At 35.5% G+C, this 25,406-nt stretch overlaps 1 protein-coding gene across 1 annotated transcript; it reads right to left on the bottom strand.

Moving 5' to 3' along the window:
* Positions 1-14: 14 nt before the first annotated feature.
* Positions 15-25,390, bottom strand: LOC138318077 (exportin-5-like). Its single transcript, XM_069260159.1, has 31 exons — positions 25,251-25,390; positions 21,853-21,974; positions 18,980-19,052; positions 18,223-18,360; positions 16,660-17,049; positions 15,790-15,866; positions 14,855-14,954; positions 14,366-14,449; positions 13,885-14,010; positions 13,539-13,629; positions 13,212-13,334; positions 12,937-13,103; positions 12,428-12,523; positions 12,103-12,234; positions 11,602-11,708; positions 10,710-10,802; positions 10,281-10,380; positions 9,377-9,442; positions 8,372-8,487; positions 7,818-7,918; positions 7,202-7,298; positions 6,823-6,958; positions 6,507-6,605; positions 5,668-5,708; positions 5,298-5,410; positions 4,681-4,832; positions 4,165-4,269; positions 3,609-3,749; positions 2,708-2,776; positions 2,282-2,380; positions 15-1,697 (listed from the first exon to the last, which is right to left on the bottom strand). Exons 1-31 carry the CDS (start codon positions 25,344-25,346, stop codon positions 1,545-1,547), a joined length of 3,603 nt encoding a protein of 1,200 aa, XP_069116260.1. The 5' UTR covers positions 25,347-25,390; the 3' UTR covers positions 15-1,544.
* Positions 25,391-25,406: the final 16 nt, after the last annotated feature.

The following is a 25,406-nucleotide window of genomic DNA, read 5'->3' as shown; positions in this document are numbered from 1 at the left end:
AACATAAAGTAGGATTCAAGTTTTATCCATGAATTATTTATGGATGTTTTTAATGCAATAATTGGATTGGTTCCATCTAAATCTAGTACAATGATTTATCAAATATTAACAAAAGAATGATGTATAGGTGCATATCATAATTAAAGAGCTATTGCACATTCTCCACTTACACTGATATACACCAATCAGTACAAACACAAGATTGCACAATTATAGGATTTGTGGAATAGTGCAGTAAAGTTGAAGTAAAGTCCTTTTTTTCAAAACATCTTCAAGAAATACTTTTACAATGTTTCTACTATCATGATAAAGTTTTTAAAAAAAGTTATATAAAGTATGAAAATATTTTCATAAACAAGATAGACATGTACGGATATATAAAACAATTAGAAATTATGAATAAATCATAAATTCTAGAGATCCTATTACTAACTATATATTTTCGTCAATCTGATTTGAAGTAAGAAATTCAATGTTTAACATTTCTTTCTTGGAAAACATTATCATATACTATTAGTTGGGAATGATGGAATTTCTAAGAAAAAAACAACATTGCCATAAATTACCCAAAGTGACTGGATTTGATATTTCCAAAAATAGTAAGTACCCTGAGATGCATATATTGAGCAACAGTTGGTCATATACTCTATAAACACCAGATCTTAGAAATTGAAACTTGTCTCTTTAACAACAGTATCATTTCATACCCGTATTATGGCTTGTTGAATTTTCCTTTCCGAGGGGAGACACAAAGTGATGGATATTTTTCTCTTCAGCACACTTCCTATACAACACTTATAACAATATAAGTTTATGGCATCACTGGGTCCTACACTAAATGTGGAGTCAAATAAATAGATACCATACATACTGCACTGGCTAGATTACGAAGACCTTTTAGGCATCAGGAGACACAACCCATACATCATCTCATATCTACACATAAGCCAAATAAACATGGAAATACTGCACTGGTTAGACCGCCCACCAGTGAACACATACAGAATGTTTATTACCTATCAAATTGCTTTTTTATATGTGAAGCACCATCACACCTGAACGTTTGAGAACATCACAAGTCATCCAATGGACCTGTTTCCATGGTGATCACTCTTTGGAATCTTCTTGTCCTGAACACATGTCTAGGAGATAAATCTTGTCCCTATACTCTCAACCAACTAGTTAGTCTTACCTTTACAAGGTGTGTCAATAACAAAAGAATGACCTATGGGTACGCTCTCTCAGTGTTCCCAACCAGCTCCAGCTGGTAAACAGTAACACTAGTTACCATGGTAATACTGTATCTCACAACACTTGTAATCATGCAAATCTCATCATTGTTTCATAACAAATGAAATCATCCGGTGGAAAATTTGATCATATGCTAATCTCACTACATGTACATGCCAATAAACAAAGATCCAAGTTACAACTGTTTACTTGTATGGGTTTATCACATGTTGATCTCTTCTCCGACATCATATGTCGCCATCTTCTCCAATGCATAAGCACCAATCACAATAAGATATCAGAAAAGATTTCCTTCATGAGTTTCCATTGGTTGGTTTAAATAAGCTACACAGGCCTAGGTCCTTGGATTCAAGTTCATCCAATGATGGTTGTTTTGGTTTGATTGTAAATATAGGAGGTAGGTTTTTATATTGTGCCTCTCTCTTAAACTGCTGGCCGACACTTTTCTGAAACAAATTATGAAAAAAAATATGGTCATTGAGATTGATACTTTATACAACACATTAACAATAATGATAAAATAGATTTCATTGACAACTTAAGCATATAATCCTGAATAATTAGATAAATCTAAGTTCTACTACAATTATTATAATTGATAGCTAAGAGAGATTAATATTGAATGTGAATACGTGTGCTCTTTAACGGGACTACGGTAACTTACATACCACGTGATAGGTGATGGAATGACGTCAAAGGATGATATCCTTCTATTGGTGATGGAATGACGTCAAAGGATGATATCCCGCCATAACATCATTTCAATGGGAAGATTACAAAGAGTTATGTTCCATCACCACTGGAGATACTAGTCCCGCACAACCGTTATTGGTATCACGTGGTACATGAATTAGTCCCATTACAAGAATATTTAAATAAATGTCACTACATTGAGTACACTTATTGACAGTGAATAAAAGAGTTTCAATGCTCATTGAAACAGACTGTTATCAATGATCAGGATTTTTTTCCCATTTGGTACACATCCAACAAAAACTTTGCTTAGAAAAGAAAGGTAGTTATAACTTACCCCAATGATGTCAGCTACTAGCTTTTTAAAGATGTCTTTCTTCTTCTTATCTGATAACTGTTTCTGCGGACTTGGCTGCAATATTTTCTCGTCAAAAGACTGAAAAATAAAGTATAATGACTTTAGGTATACTAGTGATATATCTAAGGGAGACAATTCATAACGTGGTGTTATACAGGTAGCCAGTAGTGCAGGTTTTGTGATAGGAGTGATGGAGGATGGCACCACGGCCCTGAGGAACCTTGCCACCACACACTCATTGAGCAACAATATACATTTTTATGAATGATGTTATGGCAAGAAAAATATTATAAGATGTTTGAAAATCAGAGTCAATGAAAGCATGGGTGAATGTAATTTGAAATATTTTTACTATGGAAACAAATATGATTTTTGGTCTCTGATAATGTGTATAACTATACATACCCTGACGGCGTCTATAGAACAGTTGGGGACCTGTAGTAGGATACTGGTTATGTTAGGGAAGTGTGGCCTCTGTAAAACAACTAATACATTTCAATGTTTCATTTCATAATACTGTAAACATACTTATTTCATTTTATTTTTATTTTAGCGCTTTTTGTGCTGTCTTTGTAGAGCTAATTCATGTACAGAGATGAAATTTGCAAAATGGTATTTCACATATCAAATCACGGAATTGGCTAATTTATATTCATGCTAATAATAAATCGTAATCTACAATTTTTCATATTCATACTAAAATTTGACTGCACTATAATCAGCACATTTACAGTATATTAGGCACTAGGCAATACATTACATTTCTCTATTTTCAAATTAAACCTTTTTGTTCTGAAAGCAGAATTGTTACTTTTTATCTTGTCTGCAATATGCATCTTTTTAAATCTAGAAACATAAATATTTAGGGGGGATAACCCTACAGCAATCTGCAAATGTTTAATCTAGGTGGATCAATTAAACAATGACAGTATATCTATAGAACTTGATGGGGAGTTTCTGTCTGGGCATGCATTGCTGTTTGTATATATGAATTGGTAAGAGAATGTGTAAAACTCAACAGACATTACCAGTAAAGGAGGGTTATTGTCAAAATATAATATGACATATACATTTTTTTTGAACTCTTATGATTAATTTATTATTCTTAACCAAAGGGATGGTAATTGTTAATTTCTTTAATTTCTTTAATCTGTACAGTACACTAAAATTCTTCTACAAGAAATGTGGATAGATTTCTATGCATTTTGTAAGGTAAGAGATGTCAGGTTTTACTTTTTCAGAACAATAACTGATTTAGCATACAAAAACACAACCTGTGGGATGTATACTTGTACATAATACATACCAAGAGCTCATACATATGTACTCCTAATATAAGAAGATCATTCTGAGCAGCCTCATGTTGACCATGAACCTGGAGGCCGTGGAGAACTGCGTAGAAAAATATATTGACTGCCTCCGGTACCAATTTATTGTCTGCCATCAACTGAAACATCAAAGTATTACACAAGTATTATATCTGTTTAAAAGGTTTTCCTTCAAGCTGCTAATATGATTCTACACAGAGAGCCTTATCTGACATCAGGTCATAAAAAATTCAAACAGTTAATAAATTCTCACAAAGATAGATCATATGGTTACTGTACTTGTAAAGAATGCACTGATCTGAATAAAGATGTGTTTTTCTTTTCTTGTACATCTACTTCTATACCCAGTATAAATAAACACAGGTACCCAGTACATATACATGTATGTATCCCAGGGTATCCCAATGACACAGGGCGGCCTCGCATGTCCAGCAGCCATTTATTCCTGTCAGTGTGAAATCTACTCTATTACACTCAATTTCCATTGATAAAATTGATTAATTAATAGAAGATGTTATTTGAAACATTTAATACCTGTTTTATTGTCAGCCAACACACGCTGCATGCCCGCAGTATCATTGTAGAGTCTTTCCAGGAGAGTGAGTTAAACACATACAACAGTATAGAGGGGTATACTTCCTGGTAACAAAGAAAACACTAATGTATCATGTATCAGTTTTACTTGGTAAGACAAGAAAATGGAATATATTCTACCTGGTAACTAATTTGAGAACATTCTGAACATCTCAGTTGTCATCGATGCATGGTTTTCAGGCTTTCTTTATTTAACTTTATTACCTTAAAGTACATACATGTAATAAAATAATTTTGTACAAATTACTCAAAAATAACCAATGCAAATTATCTACCTGATGTATGCTTGAAGACTGATTCCTATTAGTTGGGTACCTTTCATTTAAATCCCTATGCACATTCACCAGGAATACCGATAAGGACTTTAAAATCTTCAGATGAATGTCTTCTAACTCAATTTAAACAAATAATTTTTTTTAGAATAACACATCTATCGGCCCACACAATAATGCATACCTCAGTTTTCATACAGAGAATGCCCAGCTCACTGAGGGTGGTGTCCTTAACAGGCTGCTGCTGTGTCTGATTGTCTGTACCTTCCTCATCCATCATCTGGTCCTCCACACAGCTCTGCTCAGACGTCAGCGGACGGTGACGGCAAATTGTAGCTATGACAAAAAAACATGCTCTAGTATTTTATCTCTTCTCTTCTAACAAATACTAACAAAGAAGATCAACAAATACTTTCTATGGCAAATATAACCTTAATGTGCTATCATTATATTGTAATTAAGACATTATTGTATAGTGAAGATTGATACAACAGAAACCAGATCATGCTTACTGGGTTGGTGAACATACCCCGGTTACCACTGGTCAAACAACAATATTGTGGTGAATATGCTCAATGTGCATATAGTGCCAATATAGGCAGTCATAGTTTACGGTCACACGTGAGTACATGTTAGTATGATACATCTGAATATTAGCAGGACCAGGTGTAAACTTCACCGATAATGGTCAGGGACTTCAGCACATCACCTTTAGGCGAGTTGACTCAGGAGAGGTGAAACCCAACTCCTTGAAACCCCAACTCAGCCAGTGTCCTCACAACAATATCTGACTACATTTACCAAGTAGGTCCACATATTCTCTAGTCACTTGGCGGGTCAGTTGGTCCTCCAACACCTCCTGGGACTCGGGATTATCCTCCTCTGTATCTGTTTTACCTTCCTCTGTCTGATGACTGCAATAAGTACAGTAGGATACAGTACATGGTATAATCTTATATACAGTAATATACACGTATGACTTAAAATATGAAATATGGGGCAGAGTGGTTATTATGTGCAACATTTCATTGCAGAAGAACCCACTTTAATGCAATATATTTTTTTAATTATCTGCATATTTGTACCCCATTCCAGATCATGATTTGTACACATATCGACATACTTGAATTTCACTGTCCCTATCTGGTTCACACTCACTAAGATAACCTACCTATTTCTCTGGTTAATCACAGCCCACTTGGCACTCAGTCTCTGGAAAAAAAATAAATTCCAAATTTTGTTATACAGGTAATGTTTCTCTTACTTATCATAATACCTGTGCATCACAGGGACTTTATTAGCAAAAACTTCCATCTCAGGGCTTGTGTTATATATGTATAAGGTAACCCATGATTTGAATACTGTGACAAGCCCCGGTGCTGTGTATTTCTTCAAAAAAGTTTTATTGTTTAATTTTTTGTGTGTGAAACTGATGTAACAGTGTGCAGAATTTACAATAAATTTAATATCTGCCTCTGCCAGGGATCGAACTCGGGACCTCTGGATTACTAGTCTGACGCTCAACCGATCGAGCTAAAGAGAAGTTCTCTCTAGCCGAGCGATATATTGCGGCTAGTATTGACCAGGGTTACATACTCCCCCTCCAGGAATCAACTCGTCCTCGAGTTTCCAGGGGTCACAACGATTTCTTCACAGGTATCGTGAAGTATCATTCCCGAGTCCCTACATGGGCGCCAAAGTGACAGTGTGCAGGATTTACAATAAATTTAATACCTGCCTCTGCCAGGGATCGAACTCGGGACCTCTGGATTACTAGTCTGACGCTCAACTGATCGAGCTAAAGAGAAGTTCTCTCTAGCCGAGCGATATATTGCGGCTAGTATTGACCAGGGTTACACTGATATATATACAACCATAAAATGATAATGGAAATATCCAGTCAACATATTTGTCATTGGTTAGTAAATTCAGATACTGACTTATTCTATGATTTTGAATGTGAATTTCAACCTTTTCATGGTATCAATACTAACTAGCTTTGATACCTACCTGGTACATATAGGGACACAGGAAGGCCAGCAGAGGTATAACTGCCACTTCATAGCACCGCTTAGGACAATTCTGTACATAGGTCTTCACAAACACACGTTGACATCGGTCAAGGATAATATATATGCTTCATATGTAATCTTATATTTTAATTTTTACATTTCCTTTGTTTACAAATGCCACAGACTATAATCTCAAACATCACATAATACTTTCAAACCAAAGTAAGTAGCATTCAGTTAACTTATGAAAAATAAATGTCATCACAAAAATACCTGAAAACTTCCATAAGTATTTAACAATTATAAAGGATATGAATCATAGGCTTTAATCTGTAGTCAGGCAGAAAGTCAAGGTTGGTGAGGATGGAGTTGAGAAGAGAATGTGTTAGGTTAGGGATGGTATAGAACTCCTGTCCCAGACACGGTCCAGCATTTCCTAAAATGTGACAGCTGTAACACATAATAACATCACATACATTTTTCTGTCTCAATGAAAAGTCACATTACATAGGTTCCACTCAATAAGAAGCTACATAATGTTGTGTTTTCTGTTGACACTGCACTCAAGCACTATGTAATGTTCTCATTCAAAGTATGTATTATGGCTAAACCGTATGATAAAGGAATAAATTATCTTGATATCAGGAAGAGAATATGTGGCAATAAATTCAGCGATCAGTGAGTAGACCTTACCATGTGTCGTGTGTAGTAGAGAGGAATAGTTGCATCCTCTCTAAAGGTTGTCGGGAAACAGAATTACCAGTGTTGTCTACACACGGGGGAGGGATACCTTGTAAATGATAGAAGAACAGTAACAATAAAGCTTGATTATTATGGTCAGTATACATTTGTATTTGAATTTCGACATCAAGCAATTTTTTTAAGCAGACTGAACATCAGGTGGTACCTTTACAAGAACATGTCACTAAAGAATAACCATCTTTCCATGAAGTAAAGTTCCATACTATGAAAACCTACCTATTTCTATCTGACATTGGCTTTTCTCCCATAGGATATCTTTACAGAAGTTACATTGTTTTACCATAGGAAAATTTACTTCCCTTCAACATAATCTGACAATTAACTAAGCATCAAATAATCTAGTGGAAAATAATGACCCAACAATAAGCATTTTTTTTTGGTTCTTTGATTCTTGAAAACGTTTTAGGTTTTATTATATTTTGAACTCTAGCTGTGTAAAGTAGGTAATTCATTATTTAACATGTTACCCTAAGATTTCAATAGGAAAGACTTAGAAACCATGGTCAATGGTTGTCAATGTAAATCTAACATGAAAAAAATTTCTCACCTAGTACAGCTAGTCTTTCAATTTCAGACAAATCGTAGGACTTATCAAAATCTGGATGACGCAATTTTAGACAGTCAGGTTGCCATGTTGAATTCATAGTTCTGCAACAAGAACATTAGAAATCCACAATGAGTTTCTAGTGACTCTTTTGTTTGGCAAGTTTCATAGTGTTGTCATAGAAATTTTTATGAAAAATGAAATTACATACATTATACAGTACTTTATCACAACAAGAAATTATTATAAAATGTGCATTTATTTGTAGGTGATACAGGTATCCATCAAGTTCAACATATCTTCAATGCTTCAAAAGTTATGGACTGGACAACAATTTATGTGAAAATGTCCTGTTAAAAAGTGAACTTTTGACCTCATACTCGACTTTTGACATTGGGGTAAAGATCACAAAGACCTAACTGAAAGTGCACTACACAATGGCTACAGGCCATACAAATATCCTCCAATTTTCATCATCATAAGGTTCGGAAGTAATACCGAGGTAAACATTTTTTGTTGAGATGACATTGCCTGATTAAGTGATAATTGATTCATACTTAGTGAGAGCAAGTAGATTCTCCAGCAGTACACTAATGTGTGTGGTGGCAGGGTTCCTCAGGGCCGTGGTGCCATCCTCCATCACTCCTATCACAAACCCTGCACTACTGGCTACCTGTAAAATATATCTACAGGTATAAACTCATCCATAATAACCTGCATGTACGTATTGAAGCTCCAGCGAGTTTCCATCCAGACATCCATCTGTGAAGCAGTAATAGCTTAGCCCCAGCTCAAAGGGATTTATACCTAAACTCAAAAAAATTATTTACTTAATTGTTTATAGTTAAACAGCACCAGGTACGTTAACTAGGCTGATATTTTATATCGGAAACATTTTCATTATTAATTGATTCTTTCATATTAATTTGTATGCTAGGGGTTGCCTCGAGTCATCTACCAGGGGTTGCCCCAAGTAGCTCCAAGCTCTGCCACAATCAGGTGGCCTGAATTGGGGGACCCAACCTCGAGTTTCCTCTAACATTCTTGGGGAAGCCCCAATCTGTGGCGAATAGTACTGTAAATTAATAACATATTAATTCTTCTGCTGTGTATAATAAAATGATTATATTCTTATTGTGTGCATCATTTGATAAATGTGTGGTTAGATTTATTACAACTCTTTGTTGTTCATATCACCTGATCCGTCTACCTGGGATGAGGAAACTTATTTGTTTCAATTCAATGTTTACTTTCCTCATCTCAGAAGATAGACATTTATCTTTTGAACTCTAACATTGTCTGTGGCGCCTCATAGTCTTGTATAATGTAGTACTGGACTGTACAAAGTAAAACATCTGATATACAGTGAGGTACAGTTGGTCAACAGAGCAATTCTGTATAGACAGGTATTATGTGAATCATCGAGGGTCCATTGTTCATATAAATCAGTAAATTGCAGTAAGCACTGAGGTGTATTGGCTTAAAAATTAATCACTTTACAACTTTAAACAGAACAATTCAGAAAGTTTGACTTTGAGTAACATAAGACAAGAAATGGTTACCTGTAAATCTTCAGGCCATCTACTCCTCTTCAGTACAGCCAGGATTGTGTTGAGACAGTAAACCATCTGGAAAACAGTTTGACAAGTATTTTACTATCCGTGGATTATTAGTAATACATATTATTAGCTCTTATCGTTATAATCAAGTCTTACATGTTACAATGTTGGAGGAAGAGAGAGTGAAAATCTATTGAAAGTGATTTTTTCAGGTTTTACAGTATTACAGGAGACCTGGCCCCAGTGTCATGAACATTCCTTAAATCTAAGGAATTCCTTAAAGATGCTCCACTGCCGACAGAGCATAAATGATATTCATTATTTGAACAGATATTTGTGAAAAATCGTGTATATAAAGGTATAATTAACACAAATAATAACATAAAATAATTTATTTTGCCTTTGTTGCATGCGCAAGCAATACTTCATTCCATATAGAATATAGTCCCACATATTTTTTACGAGATGCAATTAATTCTTTTTCATATTTTAACTTGAAGTAAAATTAGAAGCTCAAATTTTTCAATGGTGGTAATGGTGTAAAGTAAGTTAGTTTTGCAACTGAAGAAAAATAGTACATCATCTACTCCTGCTTTTTATAGTGAAAAATACCATTTGTCAGCGGTGGAGCATTTTTAACTTAAAATTCTCCATAGGAAAGCATTACAGATTTTAAGGAAGGCTCCTTAACTTAAGATTTTTTCCTTAACTTTTGTAATGCTTTTCTATGGGGAAGTTTAAGTTAAGGAATTCCTTAAAGTTAAGGAATGTTCATGAAACTGGGCCCTGAAACTGAAATCAACTAGTGACATTTGACAGATATCTGAGCAATTGATACTGTATCCTATATGAAGTAAAAGCAAAGTCAAAATTTTATATGAAGCTAAGAGAAGCTCTAAACACTTACATGTGATCTGTTAATACCACAGGTATCAGCTGATGACGGTTCTACAGGAGCCTGATCCAACCCAATATACGACATAAACTTATCTGGTGCCCAAAACGCCCTGGGGAAATAAAACAAACATTATTACACATACAGAGGACTTCTTCTGAATAAGATTTATTCAATAAACCAATCAGCCATGTTTTTAAATCTAACTTTAATTTGAAGGGAAGTGGTGAAACACATGAAAGAAAAAATATTTTGAGTGATAAATTATCGGAAATTGATAGCTAGTGAAATGAACCAATCAATTATCCATCCTGATACAGTGGAATATGTTTAAAGGCTACATCATGTATTCAAATGTTGGATTATCTCATTATAAGTGCTTGGTTTAAGAGTTATATAGACACACTCCAGATATATGATACAAGTAATTAAACAACTTACTGTTTAAACTCATCTGAAAGCCACAAATCTTTAACAGGTGTTAGAACTTCTCCTATAAACGACGACTGTTTATTAAAATCATGAAATTTGTTGCTGAAAGGAAACAATGGAAGACATTAAGATGAGATAGTACGCAAAACTGTATCAATTATTACATGTATACATTATACTGCAACAACATTACAAGAAGTCCAGAGGGCCTGTAACACTCATCTGACTTATGAAAAATTAAAGTAAAGTTATCAGTGCATTAAGAGCCTCAGCTTTCTTGGCCAATGAGAATCAGAACAAAGATTTATACAAACTATATTCTCCTTTCCCAAAGGGTGCTTCTGCCAAAATAAAGAATAATTCAGGTATGCAAAACCCCACCCCTTCTATCCAAGGGAGGTCTCACAGCCAAGATTTATTAAATATCAAAGAAACACAATTTAACAAAGCATGACAATTTATTGACTCTTGCCCGATCCGGGCCTTGAACTCACGATCTACGGCACCCAATCGCCTTGCCAAAAATACCTGCGCCTTCTACCACTGCAGCACATTCACATCAAACTCTTGTTTCTTTTTCCCAAAGTATGTTTCTAGCCAAATTGGTTACAAGGCATGCAGAGCTTTATGAGCAGTAGCAACTTAATGGAAATGTTAACATACAACTTACAGATGGACAACAGATGCATATTCATGGTATCATTAGCCAGTGTTAGCCATTCGGGTCAGGTGAACTAACTAAATATAAGGGGGGATAAGCAATATCTACTATGCAAGTCTTTCTCAGGGGAATAAACCCTCACCTACATCTATCAATATCAGTAGATTGCTTACCCTATTATTCCAGTTAACGGGAGATAAATCAGGACAAGACTAAGGGGAGATAAATAATATTTCTCACCTAATGAGTATCAGTGCCTCTATAAGAATACATTTCTCCATCTGTGAGAGTTGTTCTGTATCACGACTTATCACCTGTATGTGACTGTACAGTTTGTCAAATGCTGGCTGAAAGGTAAACCAGAAAACTAAAATGCCTACACAACATTTTTTTCACAACACCAAAAACTATTTATTTCACAACACCAAAAACTATCTTTGATGACATTAAAATGTAACATGGAATTAAAATTTCCTTTGTCAATTATATAATTGAAACTAAACATCAATTAAATAACAGTTTTCCACTACAGCAAATGTGTACCAATATCACCAGTGATCCAATAACTGGTACAGAGAAATAGTTACCTTATCTAATAGTAGAATTTATCTACCTGCATAGGACAGAAGTTCTAGTACCCAGTCCTAATTTAAAGCAATATTTCTGATTGATCATAAAAGATGTTGAAAAACATTATCAACTCTAATGATTGCAGTGTATAAGTTAGGTTATTATACATACAAACAAGAGGTCTGTGTAGACTTTACAAATCTTGACAAGGATAGAACAGGCATGCTGTCGGACGTTCTTCACAGCTTTACTACGTGTAGCTTTAGTCTGGCCGGGCAAGTTGAAGGTCACAGCAGAAAATATCTGAGGAGAAAGTCATTATAATCAAAACTCTACAAATATAAGCTCAAATTCCGAACGACTCATCAACATTCTGTGAATAAAACTTTAGCTTTAGAAATGAAACATCCAAAAGATATTTAAAAGATTTGAAAGTGGCAAAATACAATTACTTAAGTAAAATCAAAGAATGAACAGAATGAAGAGTGAAACTCACCTTCTCTAAAACCATTGGTAGCTTGTCTGGAGCTTCATTTACAAAGGGAAACAAGGCTGATATACACGACAACAATGAGGACAAAATCAGGGGGTCCTACAATGTAAGCATGACAGTCATGTTGGTACATATTTCATGAATATCAAATAATAGTTATGAAATGTACAAATTGAAAGCAAGTGAATTTTATTTTTATAAGCCAAATTAATACTGAAAATTGTAAATTCGAAGATCAGGCATACCCCAAGAAATTGTTATTACTTTTGCAAATTGAAATTACTACAGTTACCAAATTAAAGAATGTTGACCAAGTAGGCTATGCTATCTGCAAGCAAGCCTATATACAAAGGTCCATATGTCTATGGGAAATCTGTATTGAAATTTTTGCCAGGGCTTTAAAGCAATTTTTTCAAGAAGGTGTTGCATCAAATAATTTATGGTTGGTGTATAGAAAAACCAAATTACAAAAGTAGTCATAAAATAGTCAAAGGTTAAAACAACTTTCTTACCTCAGTTTGAAATTCCAGCACATTACCAAGGAGACAGATGCCTTCCTGCTGGTTCGGGGGAGTCTTGGCAGTTAAAACCCTTGACAGTACACTCTCCAGACAAACTGTCATGGCATCCCAAGCAATAAAAGATGGAGAGGAAAGTCGACAGTATCCATTCTCTGAACCTACAATGGCACATGACACAATACAAATATCTTGTCTAGATGGACAGACATAATGTAAGCAAACAGGCAACCCCCTGCCCCATTTTCAAAACATTTTTGTTGTATTACCTTCTCCTGTGTCGATGGGCTTCTGCAGGATACCCTGTAACCACAGACCGGCAAATGAGAATGCTGTTTCAGGCTGGAGGACAGTGGCAAGCTTTAGTGTATCAGCTACGTCTGCTCGGTACTCTGTAAAGTAACACTATTATATAACAAATAAAGTTTGAAATCAAGATAGGTTTGAGACTGAAAAACAACTTTAAGCATAAAAAGAAGAAAGAGTAGAATGACACACCTTACTCAGGAGATGGTGTTATCCTTTAAATTTGTATGAACCATGCGTCTTGTATGTAGTTAGGTGTGCTTGCTAGCAGCCACTACTATCAGACTTACTTGAGAAGAAAGTGGTGAACTCCTCATCACTATCATGGTCCAGTCGGGAGTATTTACAACTGGGGGAATTGTTCTGGGTTGGGAAACCCACCTTCAATAAATCATAATAACATATTAAAATCAACCAGTTAAAAATGTGTTTTTTTTCTTCTTTTAAGAAATGCTTTATATATACATGTACATGGAGCTAGATTTGTTATAATATTTTATTTTTTCAAACCATTTTATGCTTCATTAAATTCTGATGGAATCAAAACAATTTTAAGATCTCTTGAAGCCTATTTGTGACCTTTGTCATCCATCCATTTTCTATGCTTTATATTGATGTTGATTATCTAAATTTTACCTTTTCTAGTGTTTTTGTTGCACTTTCAAACAGCCTTGGTATAAAGGATTGGACTATCGGATCAGAACTGATGCTCTCATGACGGAGAAAACTCGACCACACAGAAAGGGTAAAACTGCTGATCATCTGGTAAGAAATGCAATCACAAATATTATACATTAAATTAGGGAAAATATATTAAAGAAATGTTATCTTCTTTTAACATTATTCTAGAAGCCAATGATCACATTCTTTGAGCATATACAAGCCATCAACTTCATGGATCTTGCATACCTCTGTACACCATCAAGAACAAATCTGTGATTTAAAACTGATCTATAAAACTGATACATTGATTTTGAATTCAGAGAAGTTTCAAGAGAACCAACAATCTGCTAAGTTAAGTGTGTTGTAGTTCATTTTTAGGCTCTGGCAGCCTGCTTAACTGTATGAAGAATTTTATGTTACAAAAGTCAGAAAAGCATTGAAAAGCACAGCTTACCTGACTTGGAAATTTGGTCAAAACCAAAAGGGCTTCAAGGTATTTCTCAAAAGTGTCAGGCTGTTTTACATCTGGTAACTGGCCCTGGAAAAATACATTAGAATTATAATCTTGACAATGATTGGAATAAACAAGTCAGAAAATCACCATCTAGCTACTGCTGGTCAATTATTTACAGTAATAATAAGATTCTACAAAACACATTGTTACGTAAACATTATTAAAACCTAGTAATGATATTTACCATATCTCAAAAGGAATATCTATTCTGTGTCAGAACCATATATCAATATAAAGCAAACGATTTTCTACTAAGTGTCAGAACCATATATCAATATAAAGCAAACGATTTTCTACTAAGAGTAAGTATACCTTACTAATACTTCTATAACCATTCTGTAATTGTATTACATGACTTGACTACTCATTCATGATTTAAGAGAGGGGGAGATAACCCAGCCGTTGATGTACATACATGTATATACTCACCCACATAGCACACAGCTGTTTTCCCAGTTCTGTTAAAACCTGACACAGTCTCTTCAGGAACAAATAGTAGTATTCATTGTGTGAGGATTGTTCTGCAGCCCTGATGTTCACAACAAAAGGTTCAAATGGATGAATACATCATATAGAATTGAAAATATTTTTGCACTTAGAGCTCTTTTTAGTTTGTTTGATAATTTGAATTAGATTAATTAGCAGTAACATGAGATAATCTCACTGATAAAAATAAAGGAGATATATCCTGCAAGAAGGATACAATGCCTAGTTCATTAACATTGGCAGTAAGACCAGTCCATTACATTTCTTGGCTTGAATATACATATGTATATTATACATCATACATATTGTACAAAGCTGATTTTCCTACATGCATCTAAACTTTGTTATCTGGAATTTGCTTACTCTGTGAGATATGAACAGTTTTGTTGGTACTGAACAGAAATGGCATACATATTCAAATACATCTTTTCTAACTTTGAATTATTTGATAACTCAAACTTTTGGCATGGTTATCAAAAAAGTTTGGCTAACCCTGTATTCAGAAATAAACAACAATACTTAAAGGATACCGGTACTGATACTTTTAATGAAATACACTGGTTTTCTTACATACTACATATGCATTTTGTTTGGTTTGACATTTTAATTAGACAAATTGTTGTAAAAACAATATTTTTTTCATTATAAAACAGAACTGCAAGACTTTTAAAGATCATGTTCTCACTACTTGTCTCCTTTATTTAGCCAATATTTACATTTGGATTTCCTTAGAAAATCATGTGTTTATTTTTTCAAGTATGGATAAGAGTATCGGTACTTTTTAAAACGGGTATGTACCCGTATTTCTTTAAAACGAGTAACCATATTATATCAGTATCGGATACAGGTACCCAGCCCTACTTATAGTGTGAACTTACAGGGTAGTTGACCAGATAAGAGACATGGCATCCTCACTAAACAGAACAAGAAGTGGCTTTCTTTCTTCAACTTTTCCCTGAAACAAAACAAGACACTGTAAGTCTTCAACAGGTGTTCTAATATTTCAAGTCCTAATAGAGGCATACTCTACTTTTCAACATATTGACTTTTTTAAGATTTAGTGGCCTTACAGATTAAATTACACAATTTTAAACAGTGAAAATACAGGGTAGATGTGTAATGTACATTTTTGTATACCATACTTCACCACAAATAAAAAAAATAAAGGTCAAAAGTGGTGGGGTAATAGCAAAGTGTACTAGCATTGATAATAATAATAATGGAGTATGTTGTTGTAATTTTTTAAAATTTGACCTTGACCTTTGACTTAGTAACCTTGGCCCATGACCTTACCTTTGGACAGTCAACTCCTTGTTTAATTCTGAACAACTTTGCATCATAATGTTATAACAAAATGTTTATCAGTTAAGAGCAACAACATTGTGATTTTTTTTAAATGTTAAAATTCAAGATGTGATTTTTTAATTTAATTTCAGCCTGAAAAATTACCAAGCAGATCTAGGATGGATGGGGAATCATCATGTAAAATATGGGGAAAATACTCCACTCCCTTCCATCATTAATGTGCAAAAGAAAAAAAACGGACAGACGGACGGACGGACAGACAGACAGACAGACAGACAGACAGACAGACAGACGGACGGACGGACGGACGGACAACCTGATTACTATAGGGCACCCGCATCTCGATGCGGGGCCCTAATAATGGAGTATGTTGTTGTATTTCAGATCTGCATAAAACATTTGAATAGCATTTCATCAAATTTACAATAATACTTTTTACTAACCTTTCTGCTAACAATGATCAGTAAACATTCTGCAGCATAAAGTTGGAGATTACTGTTACTAAGCAACAAACACAGAATTTGTAGCAGCAAAGCACTCTGGGAGAATATATGGTCCATGTTGATCCAATCGAGGTAGCCTGCTAGGGTGGTCAATAGTGCCTGACTGACTCGACAATTACACTGGCTGACCAGCACAGCATCTGGGGTGTCCTCTTTAACCTCAACGGTGTGTTGTTGTAGGACAGTAATAAACAGCTGAAACAAGTCTCCCATGTTTGCAGTTAATCCTTGCATCACGCTGCGTCGTCGTGCTGCAGGAATAGTCTGAAACACTACGACATCCTCTGCCAAACGTAGGTAAGTCTTCAAGACTAGCTCCGTCTGGGTTGGCTACAAAACAGATTTGTCAGTCCTCAGTAGAATTCTTATAGCTAGAAACTTATTCAATTCTACAATATCCCAAACATCTGTTCTGAATGCATCAAGATAGCCATGGTCATGGTCTTGAACTTTCAGCAGAGTTTTAACCTACTTCAGATAAAATGTCCCTTTTTCACTGCCATACCTTAAAGTTGGTTTATATAGCTATTTATCCTGCAACTGTCCCACATACTGACCGATAACTACTGTCGGATAAACTTGTGCTTTATCCGTCAATACGAAATGCTTTATCCGTCAATACGATCACGTGAATTTGTTCCATATCTGATGGAACTTTTTCTAACTTGACCCAGAACTTGAACCCTCCGGTGAATGAAACGTCATTCAGTCCCGCTAAAACGTGACGTCACATTCACCGGAATGACGTCATTTTTACGATATAGAAAATCTCGTATGGCAGTGTCGTCTTTTTCTTGGCTCATGGCAAAGGTATGTATTGTAAAGTAATTCATTAATGGATATTAATCGTTTTTTGAGTATTTTCATTTTGTTTCAGTGATATTTTACACTGAATAGAATTACGGATACTGTTTGTAAATGCGCTTATTTATTTCCCACGGCAGTAAAAAGGAGTACACACTCATTCGGTTTAGTGAATGAATCTTTACCTCCACATCAAAGAACCGTCTCGCTTCGAGCGAAACCAAGTAAATAATTGCCAATTTGCTTTCATTTTGAATGCCATAATGGTTGCAGGATAAACGGAATCCACGGTTAGTATCTTACAATACAAGTTATATTTTGGTGCTCGACATGGAAAGTAGTTTAGCCCCTCAAGGTAAAACCTTTTATTGAGGTCAAAGTCATTCCTTTATTTAAATTATGTAGTCCTTCATCCCAGCATGCTATAGACATCTTGATCATGACGCATTAAAAATTTTGCTCAACAGATTAGATGAAATGCTAGGCAATGATGATCATGACATTCTACAGGAATTTTGGCTGCAGTGACCTAAAACTGATAACCTATGGTACTGCATTTAGTAACCAAGTAACAGCTCACAGCAGGCCTTAATCTCACAACCAAAAGTACCAGTGGTAACTGAATTTCAGTCATCATAACCATTGTAATCACTTTGTCAATTGTCCTCCAAACAACACAAACAAAATGTTCATACTTACTCCCAACAGACACAGATCATAAAGGTCTTTAAGGAGTGACGGCCAGTTCTGTGGCCATTCCCGTTTTATAAGCTCTACTGTTATCCGAGATACTCCATCTTTGATGTGATATTCCTCTTCAAGAATATTGGCTGTCCCCTAAATACAAAAGGAAAACAATTTCTTCACAAATTTCAGATTCCTGAATACAAGATTTAATATTTGATCCCCTTTTTGTATCAGTGAAAAAAAATCATATGTACAGTTGCTAGTCCTAATTAATATCATGTTTTACTTCACTGATTATTTACCATAAAGATGTGTAGGAACATCTCCGATGGCTGTCCATTTAAGCATTGATGTCACCATTTTTTAATTTGAAAAAAAAATTGTTTGCTAACTGTGTGAATCCGCGTAGCGGATTCTCACAAAAGTTTGCAAACAATTTTTTTTCCATAACTCGATAAAATTAAAAAATAGTGACATCAACACTTATAATTAATTTTATACTCTATTTGATCAAAATGAAGTATGTTTAAATGTAACATTATAGTTGTTTTTCAAGGAATTCTTTTTTCCAAATCAATACGCAACGTCAATGTCTCTATTGTGACGTCACGATAACGTCGGGGTTTCGCCATTCTCAGATTTTTTTTCATAGTGGTATGCAAAAAAGATATTAGCCAATCAGAAAGCCAGCTTTGGTATGAAAACAAAGAAAAATTAATTATATGGTTATGTTTAAAGTAATGTCATCTGTAGCTCCAAGAAATCTTACATTTGCAATATATTCAAGTGCATTTCTCTTCAAGACTTCCTTTTCATCTGTTGACAATAATTGCCATCTAAACCTGTGGATAAGATAAAATACACATCAATAATATTAATCAATAATTAAATTTGTAATATCATGTATGTACATTTAACAAAATATTACAGGAACATGATGAAGTTGATTACAAACAAATGATGGTCACTATAGACAGAGGACCATACATTGATGGATACATGATGGTGGTCACTATAGACAGAGGACCATACATTGATGGATACATGATGGTGGTCACTACACACAGGCGACAACACACTGATGGATACATGATGATGGTCACTATAGACATGTGACTACACACTGATGGATACATCATGGTGGTCACTATAGACAGGTGAGTCCGTGACTATACACTGATGGATACATCATGGTGGTCACTATAAACAGGTGACTACACACTGATGGATACATGATGGTGGTCACTATAGACATGTGACTACACACTGATGGATACATCATGGTGGTCACTATAGACAGGTGACTACACACTGATGGATACATCATGGTGGTCACTATAGACAGGTGACTACACACTGATGGATACATCATGGTGGTCACTATAGACAGGTGACAACACACTGGTGGATACATGATGGTGGTCACTATAGACAGGTGACAACACACTGATGGATACATGATGGTGGTCACTATATACAGGTGACTACACACTGATGGATACATGATGGTGGTCACTATAGACAGGTGACAACACGTTGATGGATACATGATGATGGTCACTATAGACAGGTGACTACTACACACTGATGGATACATCATGGTGGTCACTATAGACAGGTGACCGTGACTACACACTGATGATGGATACATCATGGTGGTCACTATAGACAGGTGACTACACACTGATGGATACATCATGGTGGTCACTATAGACATGTGACTACACACTGATGGATACATCATGGTGGTCACTATAGACAGGTGACTACACACTGATGGATACATGATGGTGGTCACTATATACAGGTGACTACACACTGATGGATACATGATGGTGGTCACTATAGACATGGTGACTACACACTGGTGGATACATGATGGTGGTCACTATAGACATGTGACTAACACACTGATGGATACATCATGGTGGTCACTATAAACAGGTGACTACACACTGATGGATACATGATGGTGGTCACTATAGACAGGTGACTACACACTGATGGATACATGATGGTGGTCACTATAGACAGGTGACTACACACTGATGGATACATGATGGTGGTCACTATAGACAGGTGACTACACACTGATGGATACATGATGGTGGTCACTATAGACAGGTGACAACACACTGATGGATACATGATGGTGGTCACTATAGACATGTGACTACACACTGATGGATACATCATGGTGGTCACTATAGACAGGTGAGTCCGTGACTATACACTGATGGATACATCATGGTGGTCACTATATACAGGTGACTACACACTGATGGATACATGATGGTGGTCACTATAGACAGGTGACAACACGTTGATGGATACATGATGGTGGTCACTATATACAGGTGAGTCTGTGACTATACACTGATGGATACATGATGGCGGTCACTATAGACAGGTGACAACACGTTGATGGATACATGATGGCGGTCACTATAGACAGGTGACAACACGTTGATGGATACAAGATGGTGGTCACTATAAACAGGTGACAACACGTTGATGGATACATGATGTTGGTCACTATAGACAGGTAAGTCCGTGACTATACACTGATGGATACATCATGGTGGTCACTATAAACAGGTGACTACACACTGATGGATACATGATGGTGGTCACTATAGACATGTGACTACACACTGATGGATACATATGGTGGTCACTAAAGTGACAACACCTGGTGGATACATGTGGTCACATAGACGTGACACACTTGATGGATACATGATGGTGGTCACTATATACAGGTGACTACACACTGGTGGATACATGATGGTGGTCACTATATACAGGTGACTACACACTGATGGATACATGATGGTGGTCACTATAGACAGGTGACAATACGTTGATGGATACATGATGGTGGTCACTATAGACAGGTGACAACACGTTGATGGATACATGATGGTGGTCACTATAGACAGGTGACAACACGTTGATGGATACATGATGGTGGTCACTATAGACATGTGACTACACACTGATGGATACATCATGGTGGTCACTATAGACAGGTGAGTCCGTGACTATACACTGATGGATACATGATGGTGGTCACTATATACAGGTGACTACACACTGATGGATACATGATGGTGGTCACTATAGACAGGTGACAACACGTTGATGGATACATGATGGTGGTCACTATAGACAGGTGACAACACGTTGATGGATACATGATGGTGGTCACTATATACAGGTGAGTCCGTGACTATACACTGATGGATACATGATGGCAGTCACTATAGACAAGTGACTTCACATTGATGGATACATGATAGTGGTCACTATACACAGGTGACAACACATTGATGGATACATGATGGTGGTCACTATAGACAGGTGACTACATACTGATGGATACATAATGGTGGTCACAATACACCGGTGACAGCACATTGATGGATACATTTGTTTTCAATGTGAAGGCTCTGAGATATTTTTTCACAAAAATGATCAGATAGATGACATTTGCCTGGAGTATTCTGTCCCCTAACACACACAAATTTAATTTTCATAATTACCTTCCATCAATATTTCAACACCAATAGAATTACATCAGCGGTGTGACATCAATTTCAAAGACAAAAAAAATGAAGCTATTACAGTAAAAGATCTCACTTGATGGCATGTTCCAACAGCTGAAGACCAAAGTGTCTGACGATTGAGGAATTATGTCTCTGTGACAAAGTCAGTCCACAATCAATACACAGTGGGGATGTCTCCTTGAAGTCTTCACAGATCTGAATATAAACAACCAAAATCATTTAGAAATTTTTATAACTTGTGAAACTTCCCTAGAATGAAATCCAGAATTTACCATAAAGGTGCAAACTCTATACTCATAGGCATTGGTATTCATCTCATACTATGGCATGCCTAAGTGGAATATTTGAAATGTCATTTATGTATAATATCCATAAATGAATTAAGGAAAACCAGAGTTCAGCACATTTATGGATATCCATTAATTCATTTACAGATATGAAAAAAAAATGATTTAAGGATATCCATAACTCAGCGAGAACAATATTAACTCTTTTATCTTTTTGATTGGAATTCAATAACACTGAACAGCGTAGTTCATCATCAAATAATATATGCTGAAGAAGGCTGTAGTTATGATAACAAACTTGTGATCAATCCCTTGGGGCTTATGTTAACAGTTTGGTGTAAGACCTATCTTAAATATCTGTATTTGTTATGTATAAATCAATCCACGCATTTCTGAAAATGGTTTTCTAAAAGATCTCAGGATTTAATCAAAAGGAATTCATTGTTGTAGACAAGATTGCTTCATAGAAGATGCAGATTTATGGATATCAATAACACACATTTAAATTTATTCATAAATGAATTATGGATATCCATAAATGAAGCTGAATTATGGATAGCCAATAATACATAATTCAATGGATTATTCAATAATTCAAAAATAAAATATCATGTAACTATGGATTTCCATAAATGAATTGTGTGTTTGGGGCTATCCATAAATCAACTTTCGGATTTTAGAATCAATTTTGACTTGTTATAAAAACATTCCAATTAATCAATGTGTTTATTAATTTGCAGTAAGAATATCGACAACTTTATGCAAAACCTGATATTTGAGTTAAATCAAAAGTTTTTCGGTGTATTGACAAAGTATCTTAGTAGAATGGTCGCAGATATAAGTCTGATCTTGCAAGGTTATTTTTCCAGATAATGTTACTTTACACAGGTTTGGGCACAACCCTGCATATGGGTAACAGTTACCCATTAGAGTAACAGTTCCCCATTTGAGTAACAGTTACCTGTTTGAGTAATCAATAAGTTACCCAAATGAGGAATTCTGTGAAAAGTAAACAAATAATATTGTTTGAAAAATATCAAAAAAGGGCGTCATAATTTTCAGAATGCCATACAAATGATCTAAGACTATTTGCTTCTTTGCATGACATACCAAATTTTGTTGTCTCACTTTGTTGTAAGATGGCAAGTTATGTGTTAATTCTCCATTTACTTCATTCAGTGCATATGTCATACTTGAATGAGTTTACCTGTGTTCTATTTTTAGCACCATAGTAAGCAACGGAGGTGATTTATTTTGTGATTTTTTTTCCAAAATTGAGACAATGAAGTTTGTCCTATTTTGATTGATAATATAGTAAGATATTGTAACAAAATAGGCCTAGTGGCCTGTGGTTTGGGCATATATCCGATCAGGTATCGGATCGAGGTGTTCCAGTTTACATTTAAGATACAGTGTTTAAGATGTAACAAAACAGGTTAGTGGCCTGTGGTTAGGGCATATACCCGATCAGGGATCGGGTCGAGGTGTTCCAGTTTACATAAACGATACAGTGTGGTAGAGAATATTTGAAGATTCTGACATAAATAGCGCTAGGATGTAGCGTGGCAGTTTTATGCTGTGAACATAGAAATATAAATGCTGAAGATTGTTATTCATTGAGTTATTGCATTGTATGAATTAATTGTTAAGATGCGAGAGTGATTGAAATAATGTACGAGTGCATCACGTCACGGTCTCGATCTTTCCGTCAATACACAAACATGACTAGTGTGTGGAATGTGTTCGATATAAGATTAAGTAATCGACATTACATGTAAATCAATGAATGTACAAACCCATGTGTTAGTTATCTCGCTGAGATACCGTCGATTTCATTGTTAGACGACTTTATTTAGCTGTAAATGTCGTTGTTGACATTCATGTGTTCGTCGCTGACAACTTGTTGTCAAAATGACGTAGTCGGCGTTTCGAGTGTATTCGTTGTAGAAATATTGTAAAGAATGTCTGTTATTATACTTAGATCGTTTTTATGTTTATGAAGATTTGTGCATTTGATTTAGGTACAGATGCATTGTGTACGATGTGTATTTTTATAGTATCGGAGGGATTATATTATAGTTCCTTTGCGTAAGGTCTCGGGTGTGAGACAGGCCAACCGAGGCTAAGTATTTATTTCTTGGATTATTTGGTTATAGGATATGAAACTCATAAGTTTCAAGAGTGCGGCTCTTAACCCCTATGAGTTATCATTGTATATGTATTTTATGACAAGCTTAGGAAAGACTCTCATAAGTTTCAAGAGTGCGGCTCTTAGCCTCTGTGAGATGTCAGTAGTCGATTTCTCAGGAAAGACTCATAAGTTTCAAGAGTGCGGCTCTTAGCCTCTGTGAGATTACTGGAATTATGGAGATTATCATTCTTATTTAACACATGTTGTGACTTTCTCAGTTAGATAATATATTCTTTAACTTTTATTACTGGCTTGAGTCTTTTATTATACTGGATCATTCCGGATAAGCAATCGTTGAGACTTGTAGTCTTAACCTACGGATCATACAAAATATAAGGTTAGACAGGAACTGCGACCTGGGAGCTGGGTACTACCTGCACGCTACCAAGGAATACTTAGGAATACCGCACCCGGGTCCGGTTTTTGTCACAATATGTTAGTAATGGTGCCATGTCAAAATTATTACTCCCTTTTTTGAAATTTTTTTTTAAAACAACTTCATGCATTTTACTTACACAAAATTCCTCATTTCAGTAACTCATTACTCAAGCAGGTAACTGTTACTCAAATGGAAAACTGTTACCCATATGCACTATGCAGGGTTGTGCCCAAGCTGTTATAGTTCTACACACTTTAACATCTTCATAGTACTAAAACAAAAATGAACGTTTGTCCCAAATCTATATAAAAAATAACAACATGAAACAAAGTCAGACAGACATCTACAGTAACTGTACTTCAGAACCAGTTCAGACAGTATTTAAATTAATTTATCTGTTTATTTACTTTATTCATAGGGGTTTGTAATGATTAACTCAATGAAAATAAAAACAATCTGGAGTCGAGATCAATATAAACATATAAACATTATATTGATCTCGACTCTGGATATTTATATTGATCCCGACTTTGGATTTTTTCTATTTCGATAAAATTTATCATTACAAACCCCTGTGATTTTGTTACCAGACTGTTTTATTATTATGGTGTTACCTTGTGTGCCGTGATCCTGTCTGTGGCAGTTGCTGTCGGATTCATTATTGTCTCAACTGCCGCTGTCAGTGTTGGAATTATTTGAGACAATTCCATTTTCACGTTTAATTCAAAATATTGTCACATTTACTGCATGATTTATCGCACCTGCAACTA

Source organism: Argopecten irradians, chromosome 3, assembly GCF_041381155.1.
Source record: "Argopecten irradians isolate NY chromosome 3, Ai_NY, whole genome shotgun sequence".
Lineage (NCBI taxonomy): Eukaryota > Metazoa > Mollusca > Bivalvia > Pectinida > Pectinidae > Argopecten > Argopecten irradians.
This window is presented reverse-complemented; position numbering and strand designations above follow the sequence as displayed.